The sequence below is a fragment of the Mus caroli genome, unplaced genomic scaffold, assembly GCF_978045245.1.
Source record: "Mus caroli unplaced genomic scaffold, Mus_caroli_1 scaffold_17, whole genome shotgun sequence".
Taxonomy (NCBI): Eukaryota; Metazoa; Chordata; class Mammalia; order Rodentia; family Muridae; genus Mus; species Mus caroli.
Window position 1 is genome coordinate 14,980,687 of NW_028227272.1, and position 26,192 is coordinate 15,006,878.

Sequence of the window (26,192 nt, forward strand, 5' to 3'; positions counted from 1 at the left end):
TTTCTCTAATGAGGCAGGCAGACCATGAACCCTCCACCCCTGAAGCTAGGTATTCTCTTTCTCTACTGAGGCAGACCATGGGCCCTATCCAGCTCTCTGGCTAGATAATGTGCAGGACAGACACAGACAACGGCCTGGCAGCCAGCCAAAGCACCCCTACCACCACCCCACCCCAGAGTGCACCTAAGAACTCCAGATAGAGCACCCAAGAAGGAATGGGAGATGGGACATGTTGGGGGGGGGTGCCATTAGGAACATTGGTCTTATATTGCTGGCTTGGTGGCAGGTGGGTCCAGAGGAGTCTTCGGACTTTGTAATCTCCATTGCAAAGGGGAAATGATAGGAGCTTGTGCAGAGGCAGGTGCAGACAAAGCCTGAGTGTCCTTCCTGGGACAGAGAACTACAAAGCTAGAGAGAGCACTACTGCGCTATTACACCTTGCCTCTCAGTTTTCTTACCCAGTCGCCTAGGACAGTTTCGAGCAAAGGGCTTTAAGGGACAAGCAGGAGGCGGGCCATGCAAAGGCCTGCTGCATCCGTCCGATGCCCAGGACTCCCTTCGGGACTCCGTTAGCCTGTGCCGCCACGCCCTCGAGCCCGCGCCCACGGCCGGTTCCGGGACGCGGTGCCCGCGGCCGCCTGCAGGGGCCGCCGCCTCTTCAGGAATGCGCCGCCTTTGTCTGGGACCGCGCGTGGCCCGTGCACCGAGTGGCTGAGCGCATCCTGCCACTTGCACCGCGCTCCGGACACCCTCGCCTCCCCTCCCGTCGCCCGCCCGCTAGCCCTACACCCCGTACCCACCGGTCCGCGCCAGCGCCGCGCGCCCAGGTGAGCGCCCCGCCCGGCGCCAGGCCCCGCCCCGGCCCCGCCCCGCCCGGACCGGCGGGGAGACCGGGCGGATTCCGCGCGTCAAACCACATGATCCCATAAAACATTCATCCTCTCCCGGCCCGCGCTGCGAGCGCCCCGCCAGTCCGCGCCGCCGCCCTCGCCCTGTGCGCCCGCAGCCCGCGAGCCCAGCCCGGCCCGGTAGAGCGGAGCGCCCGAGCCTCGTCCCGCGGCCGGACCGGGACCGGGCCGGAGCAGCGGCGCCTGGATGCGGACCCGGCCGCGCGCAGACGGGCGCCCGCCCCGAAGCCGCTTCCAGTGCCCGACGCGCCCCGCTCGACCCCGAAGATGAAGAGGGCGTCCTCCGGAGGTGAGTGTCAGCGCCGCTCCGGAGCCAGGCTGCAGCGGGGCGGGGCGGGGGGGACGCAGGGCATGGCTCACGCTGCTGGAGATGGAGCCGGGTCGCCGGTCGCTCCCGAGGGCCACCGCAGTGCCACGCCGCGCGCTGGCCGCTAGCAACTGGGCCCTGGGAGGGCGGAGCCCGCGGCAGCCGCAAAAGTTGCGGCTTTGCGGGAAAGTTGACAGCGACGGCGGGGCCAGGGATGGAGGGTACGAGGTTCCAGATGTTGGACCAGGGCCGGGTGGAGACTGAGGGCTGGAAGGGCGGGGTCCCACCTGAGAGCGCAAAGGCGGCGAATGGGTTAATGAGCGGGTTTGCAGAAACGTGGGCACCGGACCGAGATGGGGTCTGCCCAGCGAACCCTGCTCAGAAGCTGTTTCTTCGGGGTCAAACGGAGTAGGGATGAATACGGGTGTCAGCAGCAGCAGAGGGCGTGGGGGACAGGGCGATCCCAGAGCTATCTCTGGAGCAGGTAGAGAGGAGAACACACACACACACACACAAAGCAATGTCTCCTCCTCGGAGATCGGGAGGGCTCCTGAGAGTGAGCGGCTCCATTGAGGGGCGTTGGTGCTCGAAACACCCCCTCCTTGGCAGCCCTGTGGGATTCCCTCCTCCCATCCGGTTGCGAAGCCCCCACAGTAGGGGCAAGGGAGGATGGGCTTCATGCAGGTTGGACATGCCTTACCTGGAGAATCTGGAGTGAACACATTGCCTTCCCCAGGTGCCCACCCTATCTACCCTGCTGATGTCCATGGTGCCGCAGGCTGCACACACGTTTCTTTGCACGTGTCTACATGGGCTACATATAGCCTTGCACACCTCCAGTGCACACACAAACCAAATCTGCCCTAGTGTGCACATGCACATAAACGCTATAGGCACATCCCTGTACTCGGGTGCATAGCTCTGTCCTCACTCCTGCCTACACACCTATGACCATACATGCATTTATGCAGCCCGCCTGCTGCGATCTTCATGCTTAGCACATGCTGGGGCCCCTTAACAAGACCCACTCCCATGGAGACACGCTTGGATTTTGAGTAGGGATGCTCTGGGCAGCTGGACCCAGACAGAGGGACAAGTCCTGGAGTCTCCTTCACAGTGCTTGAGTCTGTGTGTGCAAGTATGTGTGTGTAATGTGGTATATATCTGCACATACATGATTGTGTGCATGACCATGGGTGCCTTTAAACATATCTTCATGTTTCCATTTGTCTCAGAGTGTGGGTGCCCTTGTGTACATAGGTGGGCTATGCCTATACCCTGCCCAAATCTGGACCAAAAGCCTCCAGAATGTATTTAAGGGTTTTGTTCAGTGTCTCTAGCCCAGGCTGTGAGGTGCAGAGTCTACCAGCTGCTCTCCCACCAGCCAGAGTTGGGGCAGTGGTGGTCTATGGTGGGCTGGAATCTACCTGGGCAGGGAAGATCCATTTCCCAGCTTGAGGTCACCACTGTGATAAAGGGTCTGACCCTGGACACACTTGGCTGCCTCTGCAGTTCCACCAACTAGGGCATCCAACCCAGCATGGTCTCCGAGAGGCCCTGCCTTTAGCACATTAGCTGTCCCCCCCCCCCCGCCCCGCCCGTGACCTTCTGGTGAGCGGCTCTGTGCTGCTCACCTAGCTCAGGTGTTGTGTGGGGTCGCACCTGGCCACTCCCTTCACTAAGCCCCAGGCCTGTCTTCCCATCTCTGACACTGCATTGTCTCTTGTCCTACTGCAGTCAGGGGAGGATGGTGCACTTCTAAGGCAAGACCTCAGCAGCCAGGTGTGGTCTGCAGCAGATCCCACCTGGCAAAGGGGAGCCCACAGAGCCTGCTGCTGTGTTTTCTTAGAGTCTCCCTGTCTCAGCTTTCCTCATCTGTGGTTAGGCCAGCAGTCTGGGTTGTTGGCGGCATTTCTAAGCTGATGCCCACTGGGGTCAGTCCAATTTTCCCAAGGAGGTGGCTCTGTTTGTTTTAATTTTTCATACAATATGTTCTGATCATATTCTTTCCCCTCCTCAACTCCTCCCAGATCCTCCTCCCTAACAACCAACTCCATGTTCTCTCTCTCAAACAAAATAAAACAAAAGCCAAGAAAAATAGCAAAACCAAAAAAAAAAAAACCAAAAAAATCAAAATAGACAAACTAAAGAAAAAAATCAGTAAGACAAAAAAAAATGAACAGAACAAAAAGATCCATTTTGTGTTGGTCAGTTACTCCTGGGCATGGGGCATTTCCTGGATTGAGACAGGGTCTCACTGAGGCCCTGGCCTGGACCTCTCTATGTAGAACAGATGTCCTTGATCTCAGAGACCTGCCTGAGGTCTGGGATTAGCCATGCCTGGCTTCCAAGGTGTTTTTATTGTTTTGTTTTTGGGCAGGTGTAACCACATAGCCTAGGCTGGCCTTAAACTTGGAATCCTGCTCAGCCTCCCCAGCATTGGAATTACACGTCTAAGCCATGAAACTTTGCTTCCAAGGTTTGGCCCCCAGCATTTCTGCTTTAAAATCCCCCACATGTGCTTTCTCAACTCCTCTTCTGTAGGGGTTTTCCTGGGACTCCTGCCAATAGAGGCCCCTCCTTCCTCCTTCCCTCTACCCCCCTTCCTCCTTCCTTTTGGAGGATATATTGGGGAACTTAAAGAGGTGGTGAACCTGGAGAGGGACGAGAGCTGAGTCTGTGGCTCTGCCCTGGACCAACAGGGCCCTGTTAGCCCCTCTGCTCCTGTTTCCTTAAGGCAGGACTGACCTGTGGTTACAGAGTAAGAGTCACTAGTGGGAGTCGTCTTTTATTAGGGCAGCAATCAAGAGAAGGAGAACCCCTCAAAGGGGGAAGTGCTCAATAGCCTGTTACCTTGGAGGGCTAAGAGCTGACTCCTTGGCTGTGAAGAAGCCCAGGTTTGTTGCTGCTGTTTGTTGCAAGTGGTAAGTTGTCTTTGAAGGGCAGGGTCTTCAGGATCATGCCTCTCTCTTGCTTGCCAACCAGGCCTGGCTTTAGCACCCTTTGCTTGCCAAGCTACTGGCACCATGCCTTCCTTTGGAGAGAAAGGGTCCATCTGGGAGTGGAGGCAGAGAGAGCCCTTCTGCAATCCTGGGCCTGGGGCCCAGAAAGTCTCCCAGAAATCTCAAGCTGTGCATTCAAGAAAGGGCTCTCTCTCTCTCTCTCTCTCTCTCTCTCTCTCTCTCTCTCTCTCTCTCTCTCTCTCTCCTTCCCTCCCTTCCTCCCTCTTTCTCTGTGTGTGTGTGTGAGTGTGTGTACATGTGCACACACACATGCAATGGAAGGAGTATGTGAGAAGAATCTAACCCTGTCATAGAGTTGCAATGCTCCTGGCACTGGGTTGTGCCTGGTCAGTGAAGTCGATGCTGTCCTGCCCCCCATTCTGTGAGTTTTGACTTCCAACCCCAGGCAGGGCTGCCTGACTCTCAGCAGCCACCCAGAGCCTGGACCCTCACATCCCTAAGAGCTGGGGTGGCTGTTTTTGTGTCTCTTCAGGGCCTGACACCCTCTGCACCATTCTATGTGCCTGCCCTGTGGCCTGGCTACACCCAGTCAAGGTCACCTGTGCCAGCCACGTGGCTAAACCCCAGATCCTGTATTTGCTCACTAGCCTCTGTTGCTCACCCGCTCCTTTATGGCCTGCAGACCTCCTCTGAACAGACGATGAAGGGGGTGAATCCTTACCTCAGTGATTCCAGGGTTAAATGTATTAAGGGACAGGTGACTGACCACACAGCCAGTAGTGGGAGCCTAGCAGTGAATGTAGGGGACAGGCCTCCCATCTCCCTGCCTGTCCCCAGAGTGCGTGGGCCTGGCTAGGTCCCATCACACCCGGTGTTTGGTACTGCAATTTCTTCTTTTGTCACTGTATTTTAAACACTTTGCACATCGGGAACTATTCTTGTGAATCATGCTTAACTGGTGAGTGTGGAATCCCTTCCTGAAAAAGCACCAAGATGTACTTGTTTAAACCTACCTTGGCCTTTTGCGTTGCCTTCAGCCATACAATGCCCCCGTGTACATCCCCACAAGTCCTCAGTGAAGGGCATCAGGGCCAGGATGTGTACCCCTTCCTATACACTTGGGCTAACTTCCAGTCAGGGCCTACTGCGGCTCCACCCCACCGCCAGCCGTTTGAGTCTTTTTATACACATCAGGCGGGTGACATGGTAAGTGGACCAGGATTCCAGCTGTAAGGAGGGCCATCTGTTCAGCTGGCCCTTTGGGGCCCCTCTCTCCAGCCCTGTTCCCAGAGTTCCTAGGTACCTTGTCTGCTCCCCATGGCAGTCCCCACAGTCTTTCCCCAGGGGAGCCAGACCCAGGAAGTAGAGCCATGAGGCAAGGGCTATTGGTACAGTTTCCCAAGTGTCCTTGGGGAGGAACTGAGCAGGCAGAAGCCAGCAGCCTCCCTGTGGTGTCTCAGGTGGGCCTGACAGGCAGTAAGGCTCATGTAGTACCCTGTCACATGGAGGTTGGCAGAGGTGGGATGTAGGCATCTCAGGAGCTCCCTAGCCTCACGGGGAGCAGGTTGCCTGGGATGCTCTTTGACCCTCCTGGGAATTGGGAATTGGAGTTTCATAGACTACAGTTGGATTTCTTTCCTTTCCTTTTTATTTTCCTCCTCTTCCTCTTTCTCTTCCTCTTCCTCTTCCTCCTCTTCCTCTTTCTTGATTTTTGAGACAGGGTTTCTCTGTGTAGCCCTGGCTGTCCTAGAACTCATTCTGTAGAATAGGCTGGCCGTGAACATAGAGATCTGCCTGCCTCTGCCTCCCGAGTACTGGGGATAAAGGTGTATCCTACCACTGCCTGGCTATTTTTGGATATCAAACAAAGGTTTTATGATAAACTTTGGGGTGGGCTGGGTTAAGCTGCTGACACAGCATCTTTCCCACAGGGCACCTCAGAGCCTTGGTTTCAGATGGGGTGGGCATCTCTGAACTATGCAACAAACTCCATGGCCTGGTGTGCTCACGATGCCATTTTAGGAAGTAGTGATGGGGTGTCAGGTCAGGGGATGGGCAGGCCATCCCACACCATGCTGCACCCGTGGGGCACCTAGTAGATGGAGGGACAGGTTTCTCCTGGCGTTGTAAGGCAATGTGCAAATTTAACCTTTGAATTTATGACTCTATTTCTTTGCAGCAAATGTCACGGGAAATGTCAGGCAAAGGCTGAAGCTGGGTGAGGGGCCCACTGAGGTAGGGAGTGGGGCTGAACATGTTAGAGTGCCCAGGTTCTCAAACCAGAGTGAGGCTCTAGGGTGCTCACTGCCTCCTGGGAGGCCTCTCGGATTGTCCCTGTCCAACCTGCAATCCCCTACACAGTGTCCTCAATTTGTCCCAGCTATTATGACCTTGTTAAGATGTTGGCTTTCTTCACCCTCCTGACAGGGCCCAGATGGGGCCAGCTTGGGAACCTGCCAGAAGTTCCCCCTCCCCTGAGTCCAGCCAGCCATAGGATCAGCTCATTCAGTACTGACTTGCTGTGTGACCTTGGACCTCACCAGCCTTTGCTGGTCACTGAAGGTGTCCTCAGTAATCCTGGTTACCTGTAATGCTGGTGCTTCCAGTTTAGTGCCCCGAGAACCAGAAAAACATGGGGTTTTCGAGATTTAGGGTGCTGTTCTCCAGGAGAGATTGTGGGGGAACACACATGGCAACAGTGGGGGTGCCTTTGGCACATGAGCCAGAAGCAGGCCTTATAGGTACACAGGAAACATGGATGGAGAGCACAAAAGGAGGTTTCATCCTTTTAAGAATCCACAACCCCTACCAGTATGTCCCTTTGGTATGCCCAGATCCACCTGGCCTGGCAGTGGTTAATGAACAATAACTACCAAGTGCCAGGCTAGTGTGGCCAATTAGAGGTCTTTGGTTCCCAAGACCACTCAACCTGCACCCATCTTAGTCAGCTAGGATGCCCCTTCGGGTCACCAGCTTGAGCATCTCTCAGGTGATGCAGGGGTAGACAGGTACCTGGATGCTGCTCACACACACCAGTGAAGTCTCTTGTCTTTGCTGATACTCAGCCACTTCTCCACGGATGCCACAGCTCCTCAGCTGTGTTCCGCTGAGCATCCTGGGTTCCCCAGATTCAGCCAGATGGTATCATACCCTCTGCACCCATTCCCCGAGTCTGGAGTCTGTGCCTCTCCCTCTCACCCCTGAAGAAAGTCCAGTGTCCATTCTGACCTCTTGGCTAACCCCTCTAGCCCTCACTGCAAACACATCAGAGCCACCAGTCCCTGGCCCATAGGCATTAATGCCCTCCATACCACCCAGGCTCTTGCCTACTATATCATCTTCCCTGTTAGCCTCTGAGCCTGCCTGAAGTCCACCCTGGCTGCCCATTCAAGGAGTAAAGCCTTGTTCACTTTCTCTCAGGGTGGGCTAGAAGATCTTGTGTAGGAACTGCTGTCCCTTCTACCCTTGATGGGGGAACCTCTTGCCCCATCTCTGGGCTCCAGAGCCTCCCCATCTCTGCATCCTCTGAGCAGCCCCATCCTGGCATGAAGCTTTAGGGAACATTGAGCAGTGGGCAGCCACACCAGCAGATAGCTGCAGAGGGAGGTCCAGAAAGCTGCTGCATATCAACAAAGAGAAACGTTCTCCTCTGTCCCCCACTTGCCTCTATATCTGTTGGGAAATACCCAAGTTTATGGCTCTCAGAACTAGCGGCCTGGGCAGCCTTGTTGGCCAAGATGGTGCAGGTGAGAGCTTCAGAACCCAAAGGCGGATGCTGGCTCCTGAGTTTCCCTGTTGGGATGGATGTTGTGAAGGTGGACATGCTGGTGAAGGCCAGCTGGCCATGGGGAGCTTGATTGGACCATGCTGGCCAATTTCTGGTCATCCAGATAACAGGACTCCTCCCAGCAGGCTATGGAAACTGAGGCTGGGATGGCTTTGGAGCCCTTGGTGGGAGACAACGCCCCCAATTCCTGTACTTCCTCTAACTCTTGGTCAGTCCCACCTAACCTCCCACCTCTGGACATAAAATGGGGATAAGTGTGGGGGGGGGTGGCCTGAGAAGCACTGAGGGTACAGGAAAAGCCCGAGCTGGAGCTGCCCCTCTCCTCCAGCAGCCTCTTTGCTGAGAGAGTCTTTGCCCGCTGTCTCGAGTGGAGCAATGTTCTAGCTCATGGTCACTGGACTGAGAGAGCATGGAGGGTGAGGGAGGGTATACCGGCTCCAGGCAGGCTCAGCAGCTGGGGGATGCAGACAGGAAGCTAGGTCTCCAAAGCTTTGAGAAATGTGAGGTGTCGCTTAACCCCTGGGAGAAAGCCTGTCCTCGTGAACGTGGCTGATCTAAGAGCTTGGAGATCTTTGTCCCTCTGTTCAGCTTGCAGGACCATGAGAGGGGCTGACTGGATTCATACCTGGTCGATGGAAGCAGTTCAGGCAGGATCCTAAAACTGTAGCTAGAAACAGAATTCCATAGAGAGACAGGGTAGCTGCTGTCCTGAGCCTGGCCAGCCTCCAGAAGAACAGTCCAGGGAGGGCTGCGGGCCAGCCCAAGGTCGCCCAGAGTGTGCCGCTTGCAGTGCCCATGCCTGCTTCTGCCTCCACACTACCCCACAGTGAATCCTTCCATGGCTCTCTGCCCTGTTCCCTTGATGGGCTCTCAGACTTCATCTGATCTGGTTGAGATGTGTCCAGTATCCCCGTCCTCAGAGTGTACAAAGTGGGCATGATGGTGGCATGGAGCCTGGCAAAGCTGACCCCTTAGGTCTCCTTGAGAGCTGTAGACAGAATCCTTCAGCTCTGTCTGAGGAAGTAGCAGGACTGCTGGTGTTCCCCACTAAGCGTCCCAGGCCTGCCTGTATGGCCCTGGGTGTGCCCCATCCTCTGGGCAGACCATAGCCCCACCCTTTGTAAGGCTGATGGGCACTGAGCAAGCCCCCCACTGTGAGGAGGTTGGACTTTGGGTGGGTTTCCACTGCAGGATGCCCTCAGGTGGCACTGGCCTCTCCCTCCTTCCTCTCAGCAGTCTTCCTGGGAGATCTTGAGATCTTTGTAACATCTTTTCTCCCCAAGCTGTTCGGGGTTCCAAGAAGATGTCTTCAAATCTCAAGACAGAATGGTGTAGTGTGGGCGTCAACAGAGTGGCAAGAGGACCCCAGATCAGTCCTCTCGAGGCCCTCCCCTTCAAGGCCCACCCTCTCTATGGGGTTTCTCACTCCCTAGCCAAACTGGCCCTTTGGCCAAGGGGAGGGGCCCTGGCTGCTATGGTGTCAGAGCAGATGTCCCTCTGCTCCATGGGAGGCAGGGCTACCAGAGCAGACTGGCCTTTGGGCAGGGGGAGAAAGGAGTCAGGGGAGGAACTTACTGCACACAGCCCCAGCAGGATGCCCTCCTGGCTGTGTGTGTTCTGCGGCCTGACACGTGGTCTCTGCACACTGAGCCGTGTCCGGGCTGTCTTTCATCTCCAAGCCTCGGCCCCAATTTATGTCAGGCAAGGCTGACACGAGGACAGGTGTGACAAGTGTCTGGCTTCCTGTTCAAAAATTGGCAAAAGAAAAACTCTTCCCATAAAGATATTCCATCTACATCCCTCCTGGATGTCAGTAGAGAGCCCGTCACAGCCGAGACAGATGGCGGCCCTAACGCACTCCATCCTTCACCTGCTGCCGGAGCCACAGCCTGGCTACAAGGTGGCTCAAGGTGTCCTCGAGGTGGGTGGTGGTGGTGGGCCATCAGACCTCTTCAGAGACCTCCTACCACCGAAGGCTACTTCATTCCCAGCTCTCCCATAGGGCCTCAGTGACACCCAGCAACTCCAGGAGCAGTGGCGCATACACTTGAGTCCCTGGTGGTCCCAGCATCTCTACCACACTCCCCGTTCCCAAGACAGCTACCCAGACCCAAAGCCTCAGGGGGTGAATTCCCAGGGATCCCTAGGCCCTCGGGTCATATGACCATCTTTATCAGCTGTGACCACAGCCCTGTGGAGGGCAGGGTTTGCTAATGTGGTTCTGTGGTGGCAGATAGGGAGGGAAAGGCTCTCAGTCCAGGGCCTCACTTGAGGTCAGGTTGTGTGTGGGCACTCATTGTCCCTGTGTCACCTGGGAACATCTGTGGTGAAGACCTGCCCTACCCTAGCTGATGCCCTGGACCCTACAGCCCCATGGACAGAGCTTGTATGCATTGACCCCAGGAGGGCTCCACAGAGCCCGCGGCATGTCTGAAGGTGGGCAGGAGCAAAGGCCAGGACAGGACTGGTGAAGGAGTGGATTCTAAGAGAAGAGCCTTCAGGCCATGGGCCTGGGAACAAGGTAGTTTTGCCCAGAGGGGGGGTTGCATGAAGCCTTGCAGGAGGGACAGGAAGGGCAGCGCTGGGCTTTCTCCTCCACAGGGTGGGGACATCTGCTCAGGGAGAGCCCGAGTGCGCCTGGCAGTTCTAAGCTGGTGGACAGGACATTTCTTATGTAGCATAAGATGTTCCATAAAGTACAGATGTTCAGATGTACAGATGTTCCTCATGAGCCAGGTGTGAACCCCATCACGGTTCTTGATCCAGATGAAAGAATAAATTCAGGTTGGGGGCTCCCAGTACCCCCAATACAAGTGAATCCAGGGCTCCCAAACCCTGATAGATAAGGTAGACTGTGGTGTGCAGGACCTCAGGGCACAGGGCTACTGATGTATTTCTTTCTGCCTGCTCTGGCATCAACGTGACACCAAACAGAACAAGCAGGAAACATTTTGGATTTTACCAGATCATACTCATGTCTGAAAGAAAACCTGAAAAGAATACTCCCAAAGTCTTGAGAAGGAGGTTGTACTAGCTCACACTGCCGTAACAAAATACCGTGAACTGGGCATCACACACAGCAGAAATTAATTTTCTCTCCATTCTAGAGGCTGGAACTCCAGGATCAGAGTCAAATTCTTGTGAGCTACTTGTTCCTGTCTGGCAAATGGTTTTCTTGCTGTAGGAAATGGCCTCTCTGGGGTTTCTTCTAGGCCACTGATCCATCTCAAAGCCTCATCCTTAAGACCTTATCCAACCCTAACCACCTCCCACTAACTCCCTTCAAATACTTTCATATCAGGGGTAGGGTATACTGATTACACACTTAAAGGTCCAACATTTGGGGGCCAAGGCAGAACAATCAACAGTTCCAGGCCTGGCTCAGCAGGTAAGGGCACAGGCTGCCCTTCCCAAAGAATTCATGTTTGGTGCCCAGTACCCAGAACCCACATGATATCTTATAACCTTCTGTAACTTTGGTCCCAAGGGAATCTAATGCCCTCTTCTGGCTCTGGGGGCATGGTACCCTCGTGGTATACAGGCAACATAACACCCATACACATAAACAGGGAAATAAAATGAAGAGTTCCAGGCTATTCTAGGCTCTCACCTCACAGAGGTCACACCCAGGGTTCAGGTTGGGCACCGCTCAGGCCATTCATGGCTTCCACCAGCAAGCTTCATGAAGCACTTACCTCTTTCCTGGCCATAGTCTTAATGATTCTGAAAAACTGGGCCCCATTCTCTTTCCTCCCTGAAGCCCAGTACAGGAAGGTTCTAGAGAACCTGAGTCTCTGGTGCTCTCCAAATGAATGAATGAATGAACGAATGAACGAATGAATGAATGAATGAATGAAGCGAATGAATAAATAATAAATAAAATCACACTGGGGATTGGGACTTTGGGCATATGTTTTGGGGGAAGTTGAGCATAGTAGCTCATGCTGTACTCCCACTACTTTGAAGGCTGAAGCAGGGAGTCCTCTAGAGTTTGAGGCCAGGCTAGGTTACATAGTAAATTCTAGCCTGGGGTGTCCTATAGTACAACACTGTCTCACACACACACAAAAAGAGGTGGTGGTGGGAAGGGACAGTACAAACGCCCATCTATAACGGACATGAAATCATTCTTGAGGGCCACTCACAGAAACTCAGAACTTGGGCGCACGAGCCTCCCCCAGGAAGGAGAGGATCAATGTTGCTCCAGCCCTGGGCATCCTCGGGAAGCCATCTCTGCAGCCACACAAAGTCTGCCATTTGCCTATAGTGGACATCTAGTGTATGCTTGTCATAAGGCATGGTTCTGCACCATGGTGCCCACAGCCCATGACAGAAATAGGCTGCAGAAGCATTGGCTAAGTCTCTGTCCAGTCTCTGTGGGGCTGATGGGAACCCTGGCACTGAGGGACTCTGGGGTGTGCTTCACGTGTGACACCTGGGACCAGTTTTCCTGCCTCACAGCTAAGAAATCCAGGCTCCTAGAGCATTAGTCTTGAGTGAACTGCCCTGGGTAGCTGGACTTAAGGATGACCCAGCCTCATTTCTGGCTTCCAAATCCTCAGGGGTCACATGGGACTAACCCACTGGCCAAGTCATGACCACCCATGCCTGCAGCAGCCACCCAAAACAGCTGAGGAGTAGGTGGGGCCTAGTTGGAGGGGGGATCTGTCTGGCCTGCTGGATACAAGGTTTTAAATACTCATTCCCAGGAAGAGGTGCTGACTGTCATAGGTCCTGGTTACTGGGCCTTCATGTGTTGGAATGGGAGCACTATAGACCTAGGCTGTCTAAGGATCTTCTTGCACTGGGCTTCGGGAAGGAAGGAAATAGAGCTATGTTTTGTGGAATCATGGCGACTCTGGCCAGGAAAGAGGTAAGTGCTTTTTTAATCTTGCCAGTGAGAGCTATGAAGGGCCTGAGCAGTGCCTGAACTGGACACTAGGTGTGAGGTAAAAGTCAGGGCTCCCAGATCCCCAAGAATCACATGGGAGAGATGCATGCAGACAGATCCAGGTGTGGCCCCTGACACTGCTGACTGTGCTGTGGTCATTGGAGAAGTCCTCAATGGGGCCTAGGGCCTGTTAGGGAGAGGACTCCACGAGTCTGGTCCTTCCTCAGCTCAAAAGGAGCCTGGGACCTTGGCTGGTAGTGGGAACTTTTCACCTTCCTTTTGAGACAGGGTCTTTCATCAAACCTGCTAATTTGTCTAGCCTGCCTGGCCAGCAGGCTCCAGGCTTCCTGGCCTTGTCCTTCCTCTGTGTTTCCAGTTCTGAAGTTAGAGGTTCAGACATCTGGTAGCATTTGGCTCTTCTGTGGGTGCTGGGTTTCCTAAGTCAGGTCCCCACATTTGCACAGCAAGCACTTTATCGATGGAGCTTTGCATTTTTAAGAGCTGGAGGTAGGGGCAGCGGGAAGGCCACAGAGAGGCTGAGGCACTGCCCAGAAGTGAGGTCAGAGGTACCTGGTCTCCCCAGCTTCACAGCCCCATGGCTCCCTCTCCCCATGCCTGCTGCAGCAGCATCAGGATGTAGCCAGAATACAGTGACCTCCTTTTCTGTAGGAGGCAGTAGTGGCTGGCTTCCACCTGCGCAGGTGAGAAGCCGCCAACAATTTCCATTCCAAATTGATTTCAAATAAACAAGCGTTATCACACACAATCATATAGGAATAATTTATCACTCGTTAATAAAAGAGCAATTACTTATTCTCATTGCCCCTGCCCGTGTGCTGTGGGCTTTGTTGCAGGTTGGAGCTCTGAGAAATAGAGAAGCTGAGGCCCAGGGGTTGAGTTCCACCTCCAATACAAGGTGGCCCTTACTGACTTTCTACTGCTTCCCCAACCCCAAGACAACCTGAGATGGAGACGGAAGCCTAAACAGGGCGTGGCAGTGGTGTCCACAGTGAGAAGAGTCTCGGTCAGGGCCGGTCAGGGCGATAGAACCAGAGCAATGCAGATGTGGAGGGGCATCAGGGTTGGCCGAGGGACAGTGACTACAGAGCAGGACCTGTGAGCATCCCTTCAAGGGTCTGAGTTGCAGAATTCCCATAACAGAGAATGTAGAGTGGATCGGAGACCCAGGTCCATTCTCAGCCACCCTTGACTGGTCAGGGCCGCCCCAGAGACTAGTATGCCCTGTTCAGGATGCCAGCTTTCCAGCTCTCAGGACTCCCGCTCTCTTCTCTCTCACCTGTCCTCCTGTTTCCCTCGGCTTACAGTTGACTATAGAGGATTTCCTTCTCCTCTTGTCACACCTCATGGGAGAGCAAACTCTTCACAGTGTCATTCCATTGTCCCCTGGGTCCCCTCCCAGGCCCTTGTCCTGCTGCCCTGGGACGTTCTCCCTTTGTAGGATGTACACTAACTTCTGTGACTGTGTTTTGTTTCGGCTGAAGCACCTGTAAGGACCGTACAGTGAAGAGCCGTCCGAGCCCTCCCTTGTTTACAAATGTGTTCAGGCTGGACTGGCTGGGACCAGAATCCCATATTTTAAAGCCTTTCTGAGTCTTGCAGAATTGCAGTTTCCTGGCATGCAGGGTGCTTTGGGGAGCTTTAGTACTACCTTGCATTGTTTATGACCAGCTTTTCCTCCTGGAATCTCCCAGTTCCCAGGAGCTTGAAGTTAGCCGTGAATGCCCAGTGACGATCCAGGTTCTTGGCTCTAGGAGTGGCATTATTTCTTGGATATTTTTTTACCTCCATTTTCTGTTCTCCCTTCATACAATTGCCCTAAAACACAGTTGACCTATATTTGCCCATTGAATCTCATTCAGTTTTTCTTTTTGTTTTTCTTTCTGGAAGATTTCCTTGACCTTGTTTTCCAACCCTTCTATTGATTCTTTTAATTTTAGCAATTCTATTTTTAATTTCTAGACACTCTTTCTTGTTCTCTGGTGACTCCTTGGTCATAGCACCCTGTTCTTGCTTTAAATCCACTTCTGTCCCTGGGTGAACCAGTTAGAATTTCCCCCTAATTTATGACTCTTCCTGACCTTCCACCTGCCACCTCTTGAATTCCTTTGTTGTCCACCTCTGTGCCTTTTCACAGCTGTGATGGTTGCTGGTCACCTTTTCAACCATGCTGAGATGGGACATGTGAATTGGCAGGTTCCAAGCCATCAAGTAGGAGCTGCCCTGGGCTTCCCCATATGCCAAGAGCAGAGACCCTTTCTCTGCATGTCTCTCTATTCCTGACTCCACAGGGCGTGCTCCTCGGTCACCATCATTTCAGAGGAGAGTGAGCAAGGGTCTGTATGTGGTTCATAGAGTGTGATGGTGGTGGTTGGATGGAGCAGAAAGAACAGTTTGACCTGGTGATTAAGCTGCTGCAGCTGCTGCTGCCTGAGTTCAGGTCTCTTGCAGAGTGTGGCAGGCTGTGGTGTGTAGCCCACCTACCCCCACAGGCCAGCAAGCCTGCTAAGATGATTTTCAGGAAGCCGGCACACAGCTCCAGATATACTAAAGGCACAGCCTAACTGCCACTGTCCTTTGGTACAGGCACAGTATTCTCTGCATAGAGCAGGGACCACAGTCAGGCCATGGAAGAGTGGCTTTGTGACTGCTACAGCAAAGGGTTCTCATGGCTCTTATGTGTTGATCTGTACCTCACCTTCTCCGGTTCCTCATCTGAATCACAGTGACCAGGGTCAGGCATAGAGGCTCCATGTACCAGTCCTGGGTGTCAAGATGTAGGCTAAATTCTTGGGGGGCAGGACACTAACTCCAGCCCAGACCTGGCTAGGAACACTTCAGTGTGAATTCAAGGCTGTAGGCAATCTATAGGGTCCCGGAGAGGTGGTGCCGGACCAGCATGATCCTCACATTGCTGGTGTAGTGACAGGCTCAGGGGACCTGGCTTCTTCTCTAGCTACTCTAAAAGTGGGTAGAACATTCATTTGAGCCTCAATCCTCAGCCAGCCTAAGGAAGAAGGCTTGGACCAAGAATGAGGTGCTGTGGGGGATCAAGGAGGCCAGAATAGCTGTCTCTTCCTGCCCTGTGGTCCTTGGGGACTTAGGTAAGGTTGCAGGAATCCTGGGGCCAAGGTGTGTGCCTAGGGCCTTTATGTGTGGACTAGAAGTAATGGCTACCTACTCACTGGGTAACGTGGTGTCTTGGTCACTGTGCTATTGCTATGAAGAGACGCCATGACCAAGGCAACTTGCATGAAAGAAAACATTTAAATGGGGGCTTGCTTTCAGTTTCAGAGCTTAGTCCATTATCATCATGGCAGGGAGCATGGTGGCAGGCAGGCATGGTGCTGGACAGTAGCTGAGAGCTACATCCTGATCCCCTAGCAGAGAGAGTGACTAGGCCTGGCATGGGCTCACCTCAAAGCCCATCCCAGGTGCCACACTTCCTCCAACAAGGCCGCACCATGGGCTGGAACTGTGGTCCAAAAGGAACCTTTCCTCCCTAAAAAGCTGACTCAGATTTTGTCACAGAAAGCTGACTAATACGTGACCGTGACTGTTAAGTGATGGTCGAGGTCCAGCAATGATGGTGATTATGATAGTGCTGGTGCTAATGACAGCAACAGTGGTGACGGTGATGGCCATGGTGGTGGTGACAGTGACGACAATGACAATGGAGATGTCCATGTGATGATGACAGCGAAAGATACCTGATGCCCACTTTCAGTTTGTGATCCTGGCCATGGGTCTGCATGAGTAGCTAGTTCTGAGGTCATCAGAAGTGGTCCAAACCTTCCTGTTTATCAAAAAGTACCTCCTTTTCCTTTCCTGGGCTAAGTCTCCTCACCTGTAATGAATCCTGTTTTCTTAACTGTGAATGCCTGGTCTGTTAGCCAAGGCTAGACTCTTGTCGTCTTGGGAAGTTTATCAGTGCTGGCTTGCTCCCATGTCCCATGCTCCCATTTCCACCCAGACCAAGAACTAATGGCCATGAGTCAGAGAGCCAGCTCCGTGGAGCCTGACCAGAGCTTCTAAAGCAGTTTGTAGCAAAGGGTCCTCAAGGCCCTGCAGAATCTGGGGGTGATTATACTGGCATGGCAGGACCAGCATCCTGGCAGACCCCCACCTGAGCCGAGCCACTACCAACCCCAAACCCACCTTCCCCAGGTTTGTTTCCCTGTCAGGGCCTTTTTCCTTCCCTCCCAGAAGAGGAGTGACCCTTACTACTTCCTCCTGATACCTGGGGACAGCCATTCATCCTTTCTTAAAAACAGTTTTGGTCTTTTGGCTTGTTTCTTCGTCTTCCTCCTCTTCCTCTTCCTCTCCCTCTCCCCCTCCCCTCCCCCTCCTCCTCCTCCTCCTCCTCTTTCTCTTCCTCCTCCTCCTCCTTCTTCTTCTTTTTAAAGGTTAAAAAAATTTAAGCCTACATGTATATGTGTGAGCCGTGTGCCTGGCTCATGCCCTCAGAAGGACATGAGCTCCCCCAGGAGCTACATTTAAAAGTCACTGTGAGCTGCTATGTGAGTGCTGGGACCCAACGTGGCCTCTCTAGGATTGTTCTTGACAGGATGGCCTCCAACTCCTCATCTCCTTGCCTCCACCCCCCAATGCAAGAGTAAAGGGTTCTCTACACCCCGCCCCCCAGCCTGGTTTGGGTTTTTTGAGACAAGGTCTTGCTATGAGTGACCTTCAGCTCAGAATCCTCCTGCCGCAGCTTCCCACTTTGATTTCCAAGTTGTGTTCTATTATACGCTACTTCCACATGCTACCTCCAGTCCCCCCGAGTGTTGGTCTTGCCCAGTGTTCCCCTATGCTAACTCTACACTAAGGTGAGAGACCGCTGTGATCAGCCCACCCAGCCATGTGGGCTTGGCAGGAGCAATAAATAGCCTTCTCTGACTGCAGTGTTCCTTTTCCTTAGGCAGGAGGTCCAGTGCCCTTGACTGAGCCTTTGTGTGTGTTAAGATAACCACACTGCACACAGCAGGTGCTCAGACACAAAGCAGGTCGGCAAACTTCCTGTAAGAGAGCCCTGCATTGTGGGCCACACCATGTGCGGTGCCAGCGTCACTGTGCCGAAAGCAGCCCTGGATCGTGGGTGAGCACATAGATGTGGCTGCATGCCAAGGAAACAGCTTATTGCTAATGGAAAAGCCCGCTCTTGGGCTCTTGAGTGCCTGGGCCCCTCAGCCTTTCTTCTAGCTCCATGGACTCAGTGCTTTGGCCTTGGAGGGTGATTCCAGCGGGCATATACTCCATCTTGGATCCCTCATGCCCACTGGCACTCCCTGCCTGTCTGCTGCTCTGTGACAGAAGTCTCTGGAGGCTGGGGTGGCCCAGCTTAGGATGGCATGCTGAGGCTGGCCATTTCTAGAGGAGTCCTGTCTGCTTTCTTTCATCCTGAGGAGTGGCCAAGAGGCACCATCAGTGGGTCCCAGAAAGTGGGAGCCAGAGGGTGCAAGCTGATGACAGCCTCAAGGTCTGCATTGCCTTCTTATAGCAGAATAAGTTCAGCCTGGGCAGAGGCCACTGCTTGCTTGGTTGATCATGTTTTACAAATGCAAGAACCTTGGAGAGGCGTCACCTACCTCCTCCCACCACAGGGTAGCAGACCCTCCTCTAGGCCCTGATGTCTGCACAGCCCTCTGTCCCAGCCCATTTTTGCCCCTTTGCCCAAGGCTTTTATAAGATGTTCACTCTGTTTTGCATACTACAAGTGACATATTGGCAACACAATCCTGTGTCTGCCCTCCCCACCCCAATTGCTTGCCCCTAGTATATGTTGTTATCTCCCAGTCGAGGCCTAGTATATACACGTATCACATGCACCCCCAAGACCTGTACTTATTTGTGTTGATACTCAGGGCCTCAGGGATCAACCGCAGATTCAGGGATAGGATGGGTGATCCAGGGCTCTGTCTAGGATACTTATCCCAGAAGTAGATAAGAGGCACAGAAGGCAGAATCCAGTACTATAGACCCTGCCAGGCAGAGCCCTCCATCCTGGACAGCATCAGGACGGCAAGAGTGTAAGAGTGTGTATGTGTGTATGTGGGGGGTATTTGTGTGGCAGTCCTGGGGCTTAGCCTTCATAGGATGCCTATGGTAGGGATATGCCAGTCATTGCTTAGTTCCACATTAGTATCCCTGGGGACTGAAGCCAAGACTGGAAGATGGATTGAATTAGCAGCAGGACCACAGAGGAGGCCTGGGGGTGAGAGGCAGGTAATTAGGCAGCAGGTGTTTGTTGGCTAGCAGCTGCCTCAGGGAGGGGGACACTGAGTTGGATGGGCTTCAGCTAGGCAGAACCTCTAGGTACTCCACCATAGGCCCACAGAGCAGGGTTCTCAGGGCGGGGGCCCAGGAGGTAAGTATCCCATAAGGCTCAGGAGCCCTTAAGTAAGTGATGGACAGGAAAAGAAAATGGATTCCTAGGAGAGACACACACTTGTAATCCCAGCTAGCCGTGATGCTGAGATAGAAGCACTGCAAGTTAAAGGCCAGCTTGGGCATCTTCAGACCCCTCTGTGAAACTGAAAATGAAAGAGCTGAGCATGGTGGCACATGCCTTTAATTACAGCACTCAAGAGGCAGAGACAGGTGGGTTTCTGTGGGTTCTTTGAGGACTGGAGGATGACCTGACATAGTCAAAAGCCACTTCCAACAACTCTGCTCCAGTTGCAATACATCAAGCAGCCAGAACACATACCAGGCCTCAGTTTCCCCACTGCTATGTCCCGGCCTGAGGTGCATCATCATGGGTCTTGTATCTGCCTATCATGGCAAGTGACCTTGCCCATTATCGACCTGGCTTGTTCTGCTCGATTGTCAGGATCAATAAGGAACAAGGCCTCAAGGGATCAGGGCAGGGCAGAAGAGGCTGGTGACCACACCCTCAGGAGACACAGGGTGGGCTGTCCTCTGGAAGCTGCTGCCACCTTCCTGCTCCCCTTACTGTGCTTTGGAGAGGGCCCAGGCAGTACAGTGTAGATACAAGCTGTCACTGTGCGTGTCTGCGGCTAATGATGGATGGAAGGTGTGCTGTGTGTGTGAGAGAGAGGAGGGAGTGAGTGAATGTGGGGGTACAGATGGGGTGGGGTGGAGAAGCACTGGACCCAGGGAAGGAGAGGATGACTGCAGAGTTGGATGACTTGGTCCGGCCAATCTCTCCCGGAGCTATTTCTGGTCTTGTATGCTGAGCTGTTCTGCCTTGTAACTGTGGTCTCTTCTGAAATGCTTCAGCAGCAGCCCAGCCCCTTCTACAGCCTTCTGACCCCAGCTTTGTATATCCATGGAGATATCCTCCCAGCCCTAGACAGCATGGGAGATCCCATGCCCCAGTGCCTATCCAACAGACCAGCAGTCTAGCACCCGTTAGCTGCCCTACCCATGTCGCAATTGTCCTTCATGAACTAGCTAGACTGTACTTGACAGCACTTCGGGTAGCACATGCCCTGTCTCCCACTCCCCACTTCCTTATAAACTGTCTCAGTATGTGAGCAGAACTTCACTACCCACTGCCTCGGTTTCCTGATATGTGAAAGAGACTGCTGCTGATGGTAAGGAATGAATTCCTTTGTAACCTGAGGCTTTTATACCTCAAGTAGTCTATCTGGTAGGCTCTTCCAAAGTCCATAGGGTAGATATTTGTACTTTCAGACACCCATCAGCCCCAAGGGCACCCAGTTGGTAGAAGGATGAAAGCCAGCGCCCGGGGTCTGTGAGCCTGTGAAGCTGCACTGTTTTTTGGTCTCATCATGTGAGGACAAGAGGCCATCCCCATAGGATGTCAGGCTTGGCTAGGTGGAAGGTATGCAAGACCGCAGTGGGATAGGAAGATGCTAAAGAAGGCAGTCTCAGCTCTGCAGTTCACTGGGCTGCTGAGGTGAGCTGCTGACCTCAGCAGTGCCTGCCTGCTGGCTCAAGTGGCTGCTGGGATAGGTCCTGGAAGCCTCTCACCTACCTGACCCCTCCCCTCCCTTTCTCCCTGTTCACACCCCCTGGTTTCCTGGCTTCCTTTCCTCTGTCCCTGCCCTCTTCTTGCCTCCTATTTCCTCTCCTCCTCTTTCCTCCTCTTCCATTTCCCATCCCTAGTCTCCTTTCTCCCCCATCTCTCTCTTCTTCCCTCTCCCCATTCCCTCATCAATGAATGTGAATATGGGTTCTTGACTCAAAAGAGCTGCAGGTGCCAGATGAATAGCCCAGTAGCTGTATCCTGCCTGATCTGGCTGCCCCAGGTGGAAAAGGAGCCTGGGTCTATATCCAGTTATTGTCCTCCCTGGGGAATCTCAGAGCCATGTGCACCAGGAAGCCAATCCTTTCCCACTATCACCTGCATGTCCCTGTGGCTCCCTAGATGACCTGAGCTGAGCCAGAAGCCACTGGCCATGACCTAGTTCCAACAGCCAGTTAGTTCCCCATGGAAAAGCCCTGGAGGAGACCCACACACAGGTCTGATGAAAACTGACTTAAGTGTAGCTAGAGAAATATAAAAAGCTATATGCATAGCTTACAAGGCTGACTCAAGTGGATGTAGGGTTCTGAAGGTGTTTCTGTGTGGATGCCGTGTGAGAGATGGACCTCCCAGGACCACTTTCTGCCCACGTGTGCATGCCAGGTGCTTTCTGAGAATGGGCACGTGAATGAGACTGGTTGGGAGTGTCAGGCAGAGGCTACAGGGAGACCAGAGGGCTAAGCTGCCCCGTAGAAGGAAGGCCCTTGCCCATGAGAATCGGTGGGCAGGTTTGGGAATGGAAAAGAAATGGGAATGGAGGGGTCCAGACCTGAAGTTCAGAAGCTTTGTGGCTCAGGGCACTGCAGAAAGCACAGAATGAGCCATCAAGGTCTGCAAGGTGGCAGACAGAGAGACTGAATAGGGCAGCCCAGGGGTGGGGTCAGGGAACATCCTCACACGCCTGGTCAGGTGTCTGGGTATTTCCCCAAGCCCCTACTGTGAACACAAGCAATGCTGCAAAGTTGGGTTTGATTAGCTCATGAAAAGATGCCCCCTCATGCTTGCTCAGCGCAGGAGTTGCCATGGAGACCAGCGGGCAGGCCCCAAGGGGGGCCCAGGCTGGAGCCAATTACTGTGGCTATGGCAGAAGAGCCTACCCCAGCCCCTGTGCTGACAGGGTAGGTGAGAAGGGCCGCCTCTCAGAAGTTGATTTCCAACAGAAACACAGCTGTGTCTTTTACCTTCTGCCTGGCAAGGCAGAGCACTCCATGGCAACTCCTTTGGTTGCCCACCTCCCAATTGTGGCTCAGCCCTGGGGACCCTGACCACAGTCAAATTAGCATTGGGTAACCTCAGAACTGGGGGCTATAGCCTGTCTCAGTCCACCACTGATGTGGTGGGTGGCACAGAGAGATTGGTAGTGCCTTGAGTGTATGTGAGGTCCAGTCAGGAGCCTGGCATTGTGGGTGACAGGCACCCTTTAGCATGACTGGGCTGACAAAGTGACCTACCTGTCACCCATGGCAATAAAATCTCCAGCCTGGCCATGGGAACATGAAACCCCTCCCCCCATTTACCCAGTCTTGGTTCCTGAGTTCAAGACCAGGAAATGCTGTACTCATGGTATGGCAGATAGAGCATCATGGGGTGCCGACAAGGCCAGGTCCCACTGTCCCAGGAAGGACATGTAAGAAGAGAATGTGAGAAGAAGCTAGCTGCTTAGACAGAGCCTCAAACCCATGTGCAACCCACACATGGCCAGCCCAGGGAGGGGCATCCATGGGTTGAGAGCTTTTGGGCCTGGCTTGCCACCATGGTTGCCAACAAATGACCCGAGGCCCAGCAAACCCAAGCTCTTCAAAGAAAGCCACTGAGTATTAGCTCCCGGGTCCTGAAAGCTTGCTCAGCTGTCAGGCTTGCCTGGCCTGTGCAGCTCAGGATTTAGAGCAACACTCGAAGGAGGACCCTTTATGGTAAGGGGTCCAGTGAGAAGTTCCCAGAAGCCAAGGCTCAGTGAGGAAAGCTAGCTCCTAGCCAGCCCCTCCTCCCTCTTGCTCCAAGCAGTTAGCCAGCCTTGGCCTCCTGTCTGCAGAATCCTGCTCTTAGCTAGCTGCCAACACAGGTGTTAGCTGTCAATGGAGGTGTTAGCTGATAAGCCATAACCCTCCCAGGGGGATTCACATTTTAATAGACTCACTCCTGAAAGAGCCTTCGGCACTCAAAGGGATGGGGCTCTAGTGACAGGCCAAGGAGCTTTTTCCTAGGGATGTGGCACCCCAGCCCTAGCTGCAGTCTGCTCTGCAGCAGCTTGTCTGGGTCCTTGGCCACAACCAGGTATATCTGGCCCTGAGACTAGGATGGGGCATAGTGCCTTGGGACCACTAAGAGAAGTGGGGTGGCAACCGGGATGGGCAGGAAAGCTGGGAACGAATGGGGCTGAGAATGAGGCCAGGGGAGGAGGCTGCAGAAGGTGTTCACAGCCAAGTCAGGAAGTGCTTAAAAGGGAGGCTGTGTGGAGGAGGAGCAGCCTGCCCTGGGGGCCTGGGAGAGGCTGCTGGGGTAGAATCCTGTGCCCTCCCTCCCTCCTCACCTTCCCCAGGCTTCTCTTCCTTGGTTAGCAGAGGTGCTAATGAGAAGACCTACCCCCTCCCCAGCCCTGGCCCCCAGCCTCAGGAGACCTCGACAGGCAAAGGAAGCCCTCCAGGGGCTACACAGTCTCCATTCAAGCATATCTCCTATTTTAGCATGAGGGGGTCCCTAGATTCCCAGTTGTCAGAGGTCCTCAAGAGCTGTAGGGGACTGGGCTGGGCATGGATTGTGAGCCTCAGCCCCTCCCCTGCAGCCTGGGCCAAGGGACAAGGCAGGTCTAGGAATGCATCTCAGTGGTTCTCCTACAGTGGTTTTTCTGAGCCAGACTCCCCCTCTTCCATCTTAACCTGTACCCTGATGGAGTTGAATTGGGCAGGCCAAGGATAAATAAAGCTATGGCCGGTGGAGGCAAACAGCAGGCAGGTCCCAGGGGGCTCTTCAGTGTGTTGGAGTCCTGAGCTGGTATATGCACTACTCCAGAAGGCCTTCAGATGTGTGGTTTTGGTGACCAATTGGGCTAGCCCTGTGGGATAAAGCAGCAATCATGTCAGCAGGTGTATGAGGTAGGGTGGCATGGGGGTTGGGGGTTCAGACATGATCACCAGTGTGGAATGTGCCTCCAAAGACAACTTACAACCCAGTATTGTCTATATGGAGTAGAAGGCAGATGTCTTCCATCCCCATCCCCAGGGCTGGCAGCCTTGGACTCTGCCCAGTCCCCTGGAGACCCCACTCGAGGAGAATTGGTTCCAGCATCAACTCTCAGCTCTTAGGACTCCTGTCTGATCATCTTTTTCTCTGCCCACAGGAAGCAGGCTGCTGGCATGGGTGTTATGGCTACAGGCCTGGAGGGTAGCAACACCATGCCCTGGTGCTTGTGTGTGCTACAATGAGCCCAAGGTAACAACAAGCTGCCCCCAGCAGGGTCTGCAGGCTGTGCCCACTGGCATCCCAGCCTCTAGCCAGCGAATCTTCCTGCATGGCAACCGAATCTCTCACGTGCCAGCTGCTAGCTTCCAGTCATGCCGAAATCTCACTATCCTGTGGCTGCACTCTAATGCGCTGGCTCGGATCGATGCTGCTGCCTTCACTGGTCTGACCCTCCTGGAGCAACTAGATCTTAGTGATAATGCACAGCTTCATGTCGTGGACCCTACCACGTTCCACGGCCTGGGCCACCTGCACACATTGCACCTAGACCGATGTGGCCTGCGGGAGCTGGGTCCCGGCCTATTCCGTGGACTAGCAGCTCTGCAGTACCTCTACCTACAAGACAACAATCTGCAGGCACTCCCTGACAACACCTTTCGAGACCTGGGCAACCTCACTCATCTCTTTCTGCATGGCAACCGTATCCCCAGTGTGCCTGAGCACGCTTTCCGTGGCCTGCACAGTCTTGACCGCCTCCTCTTGCACCAGAACCATGTGGCTCGTGTGCACCCACATGCCTTCCGGGACCTTGGCCGCCTCATGACCCTCTACCTGTTTGCCAACAACCTCTCCATGCTGCCTGCAGAGGTCCTAATGCCCCTGAGGTCTCTGCAGTACCTGCGACTCAATGACAACCCCTGGGTGTGTGACTGCCGGGCACGTCCACTCTGGGCCTGGCTGCAGAAGTTCCGAGGTTCCTCATCAGAGGTGCCCTGCAACCTGCCCCAACGCCTGGCAGACCGTGATCTTAAGCGCCTCTCTGCCAGTGACCTAGAGGGCTGTGCTGTGGCTTCAGGACCCTTCCGTCCCATCCAAACCAGTCAGCTCACTGATGAAGAGCTGCTGAGCCTCCCCAAGTGCTGCCAGCCAGATGCTGCAGACAAAGCCTCAGTACTGGAACCCGGGAGGCCAGCTTCTGCTGGAAACGCCCTCAAGGGTCGTGTGCCTCCCGGTGACACTCCACCAGGCAATGGCTCAGGCCCTCGGCACATCAATGACTCTCCATTTGGAACTTTGCCCAGCTCTGCAGAGCCCCCACTGACTGCCCTGCGGCCTGGGGGTTCCGAGTCACCAGGACTTCCCACCACTGGTCCCCGCAGGAGGCCAGGTTGTTCCCGGAAGAATCGCACCCGCAGCCACTGCCGTCTTGGCCAGGCAGGAAGTGGGGGCAGTGGAACAGGGGATGCAGAGGGTTCAGGGGCTCTGCCTGCTCTGGCCTGCAGCCTTGCTCCTCTGGGCCTTGCACTGGTACTTTGGACAGTGCTTGGGCCCTGCTGACCAGCCACCAGCCACCAGGTGTGTGTACATATGGGGTCTCCCTCCACGCCGCCAGCCAGAGCCAGGGACAGGCTCTGAGGGGCAGGCCAGGCCCTCCCTGACAGATGCCTCCCCACCAGCCCACCCCCATCTCCACCCCATCATGTTTACAGGGTTCCGGGGGTGGCGTTTGTTCCAGAACGCCACCTCCCACCCGGATCGCGGTATATAGAGATATGAATTTTATTTTACTTGTGTAAAATATCGGATGACGTGGAATAAAGAGCTCTTTTCTTAAGCTGTGGCCTCTTGGGCTGCGGTACTGTGGGTGGTGCGAACCGAGGGTGGGTCCCAGCATAGCATCTCCTTCAGACACTGGCACAGAAGGCCTGAGAAGAGATAGAACTGCCCACCCCCATTGGTAGGGCAGTTTGGGCTGAACGGGCAGTGGGGTGGGGGTGGGGGTTCACATATGGAAGTGAGGTGACATTCTCACCACCCTCCAGCTGCACCAGTGCGCTTGCCCCATAGCTGACATCCATGAGCTCAGCCAACTTCTCTGTGAGCTGGGCCAACTTTAAGCTCAGC

At 54.2% G+C, this 26,192-nt stretch overlaps 1 protein-coding gene across 1 annotated transcript; it reads left to right on the forward strand.

Moving 5' to 3' along the window:
* The first annotated feature begins 933 nt into the window (after positions 1-933).
* Rtn4r (reticulon 4 receptor) lies at positions 934-25,882 on the forward strand. The gene is made up of 2 exons (XM_021185654.3): positions 934-1,197; positions 24,226-25,882. The coding sequence occupies exons 1-2, from the start codon at positions 1,176-1,178 to the stop codon at positions 25,623-25,625; spliced, it is 1,422 nt and encodes a 473-aa protein (XP_021041313.1). The 5' UTR covers positions 934-1,175; the 3' UTR covers positions 25,626-25,882.
* The last annotated feature ends 310 nt before the right edge of the window (positions 25,883-26,192 follow it).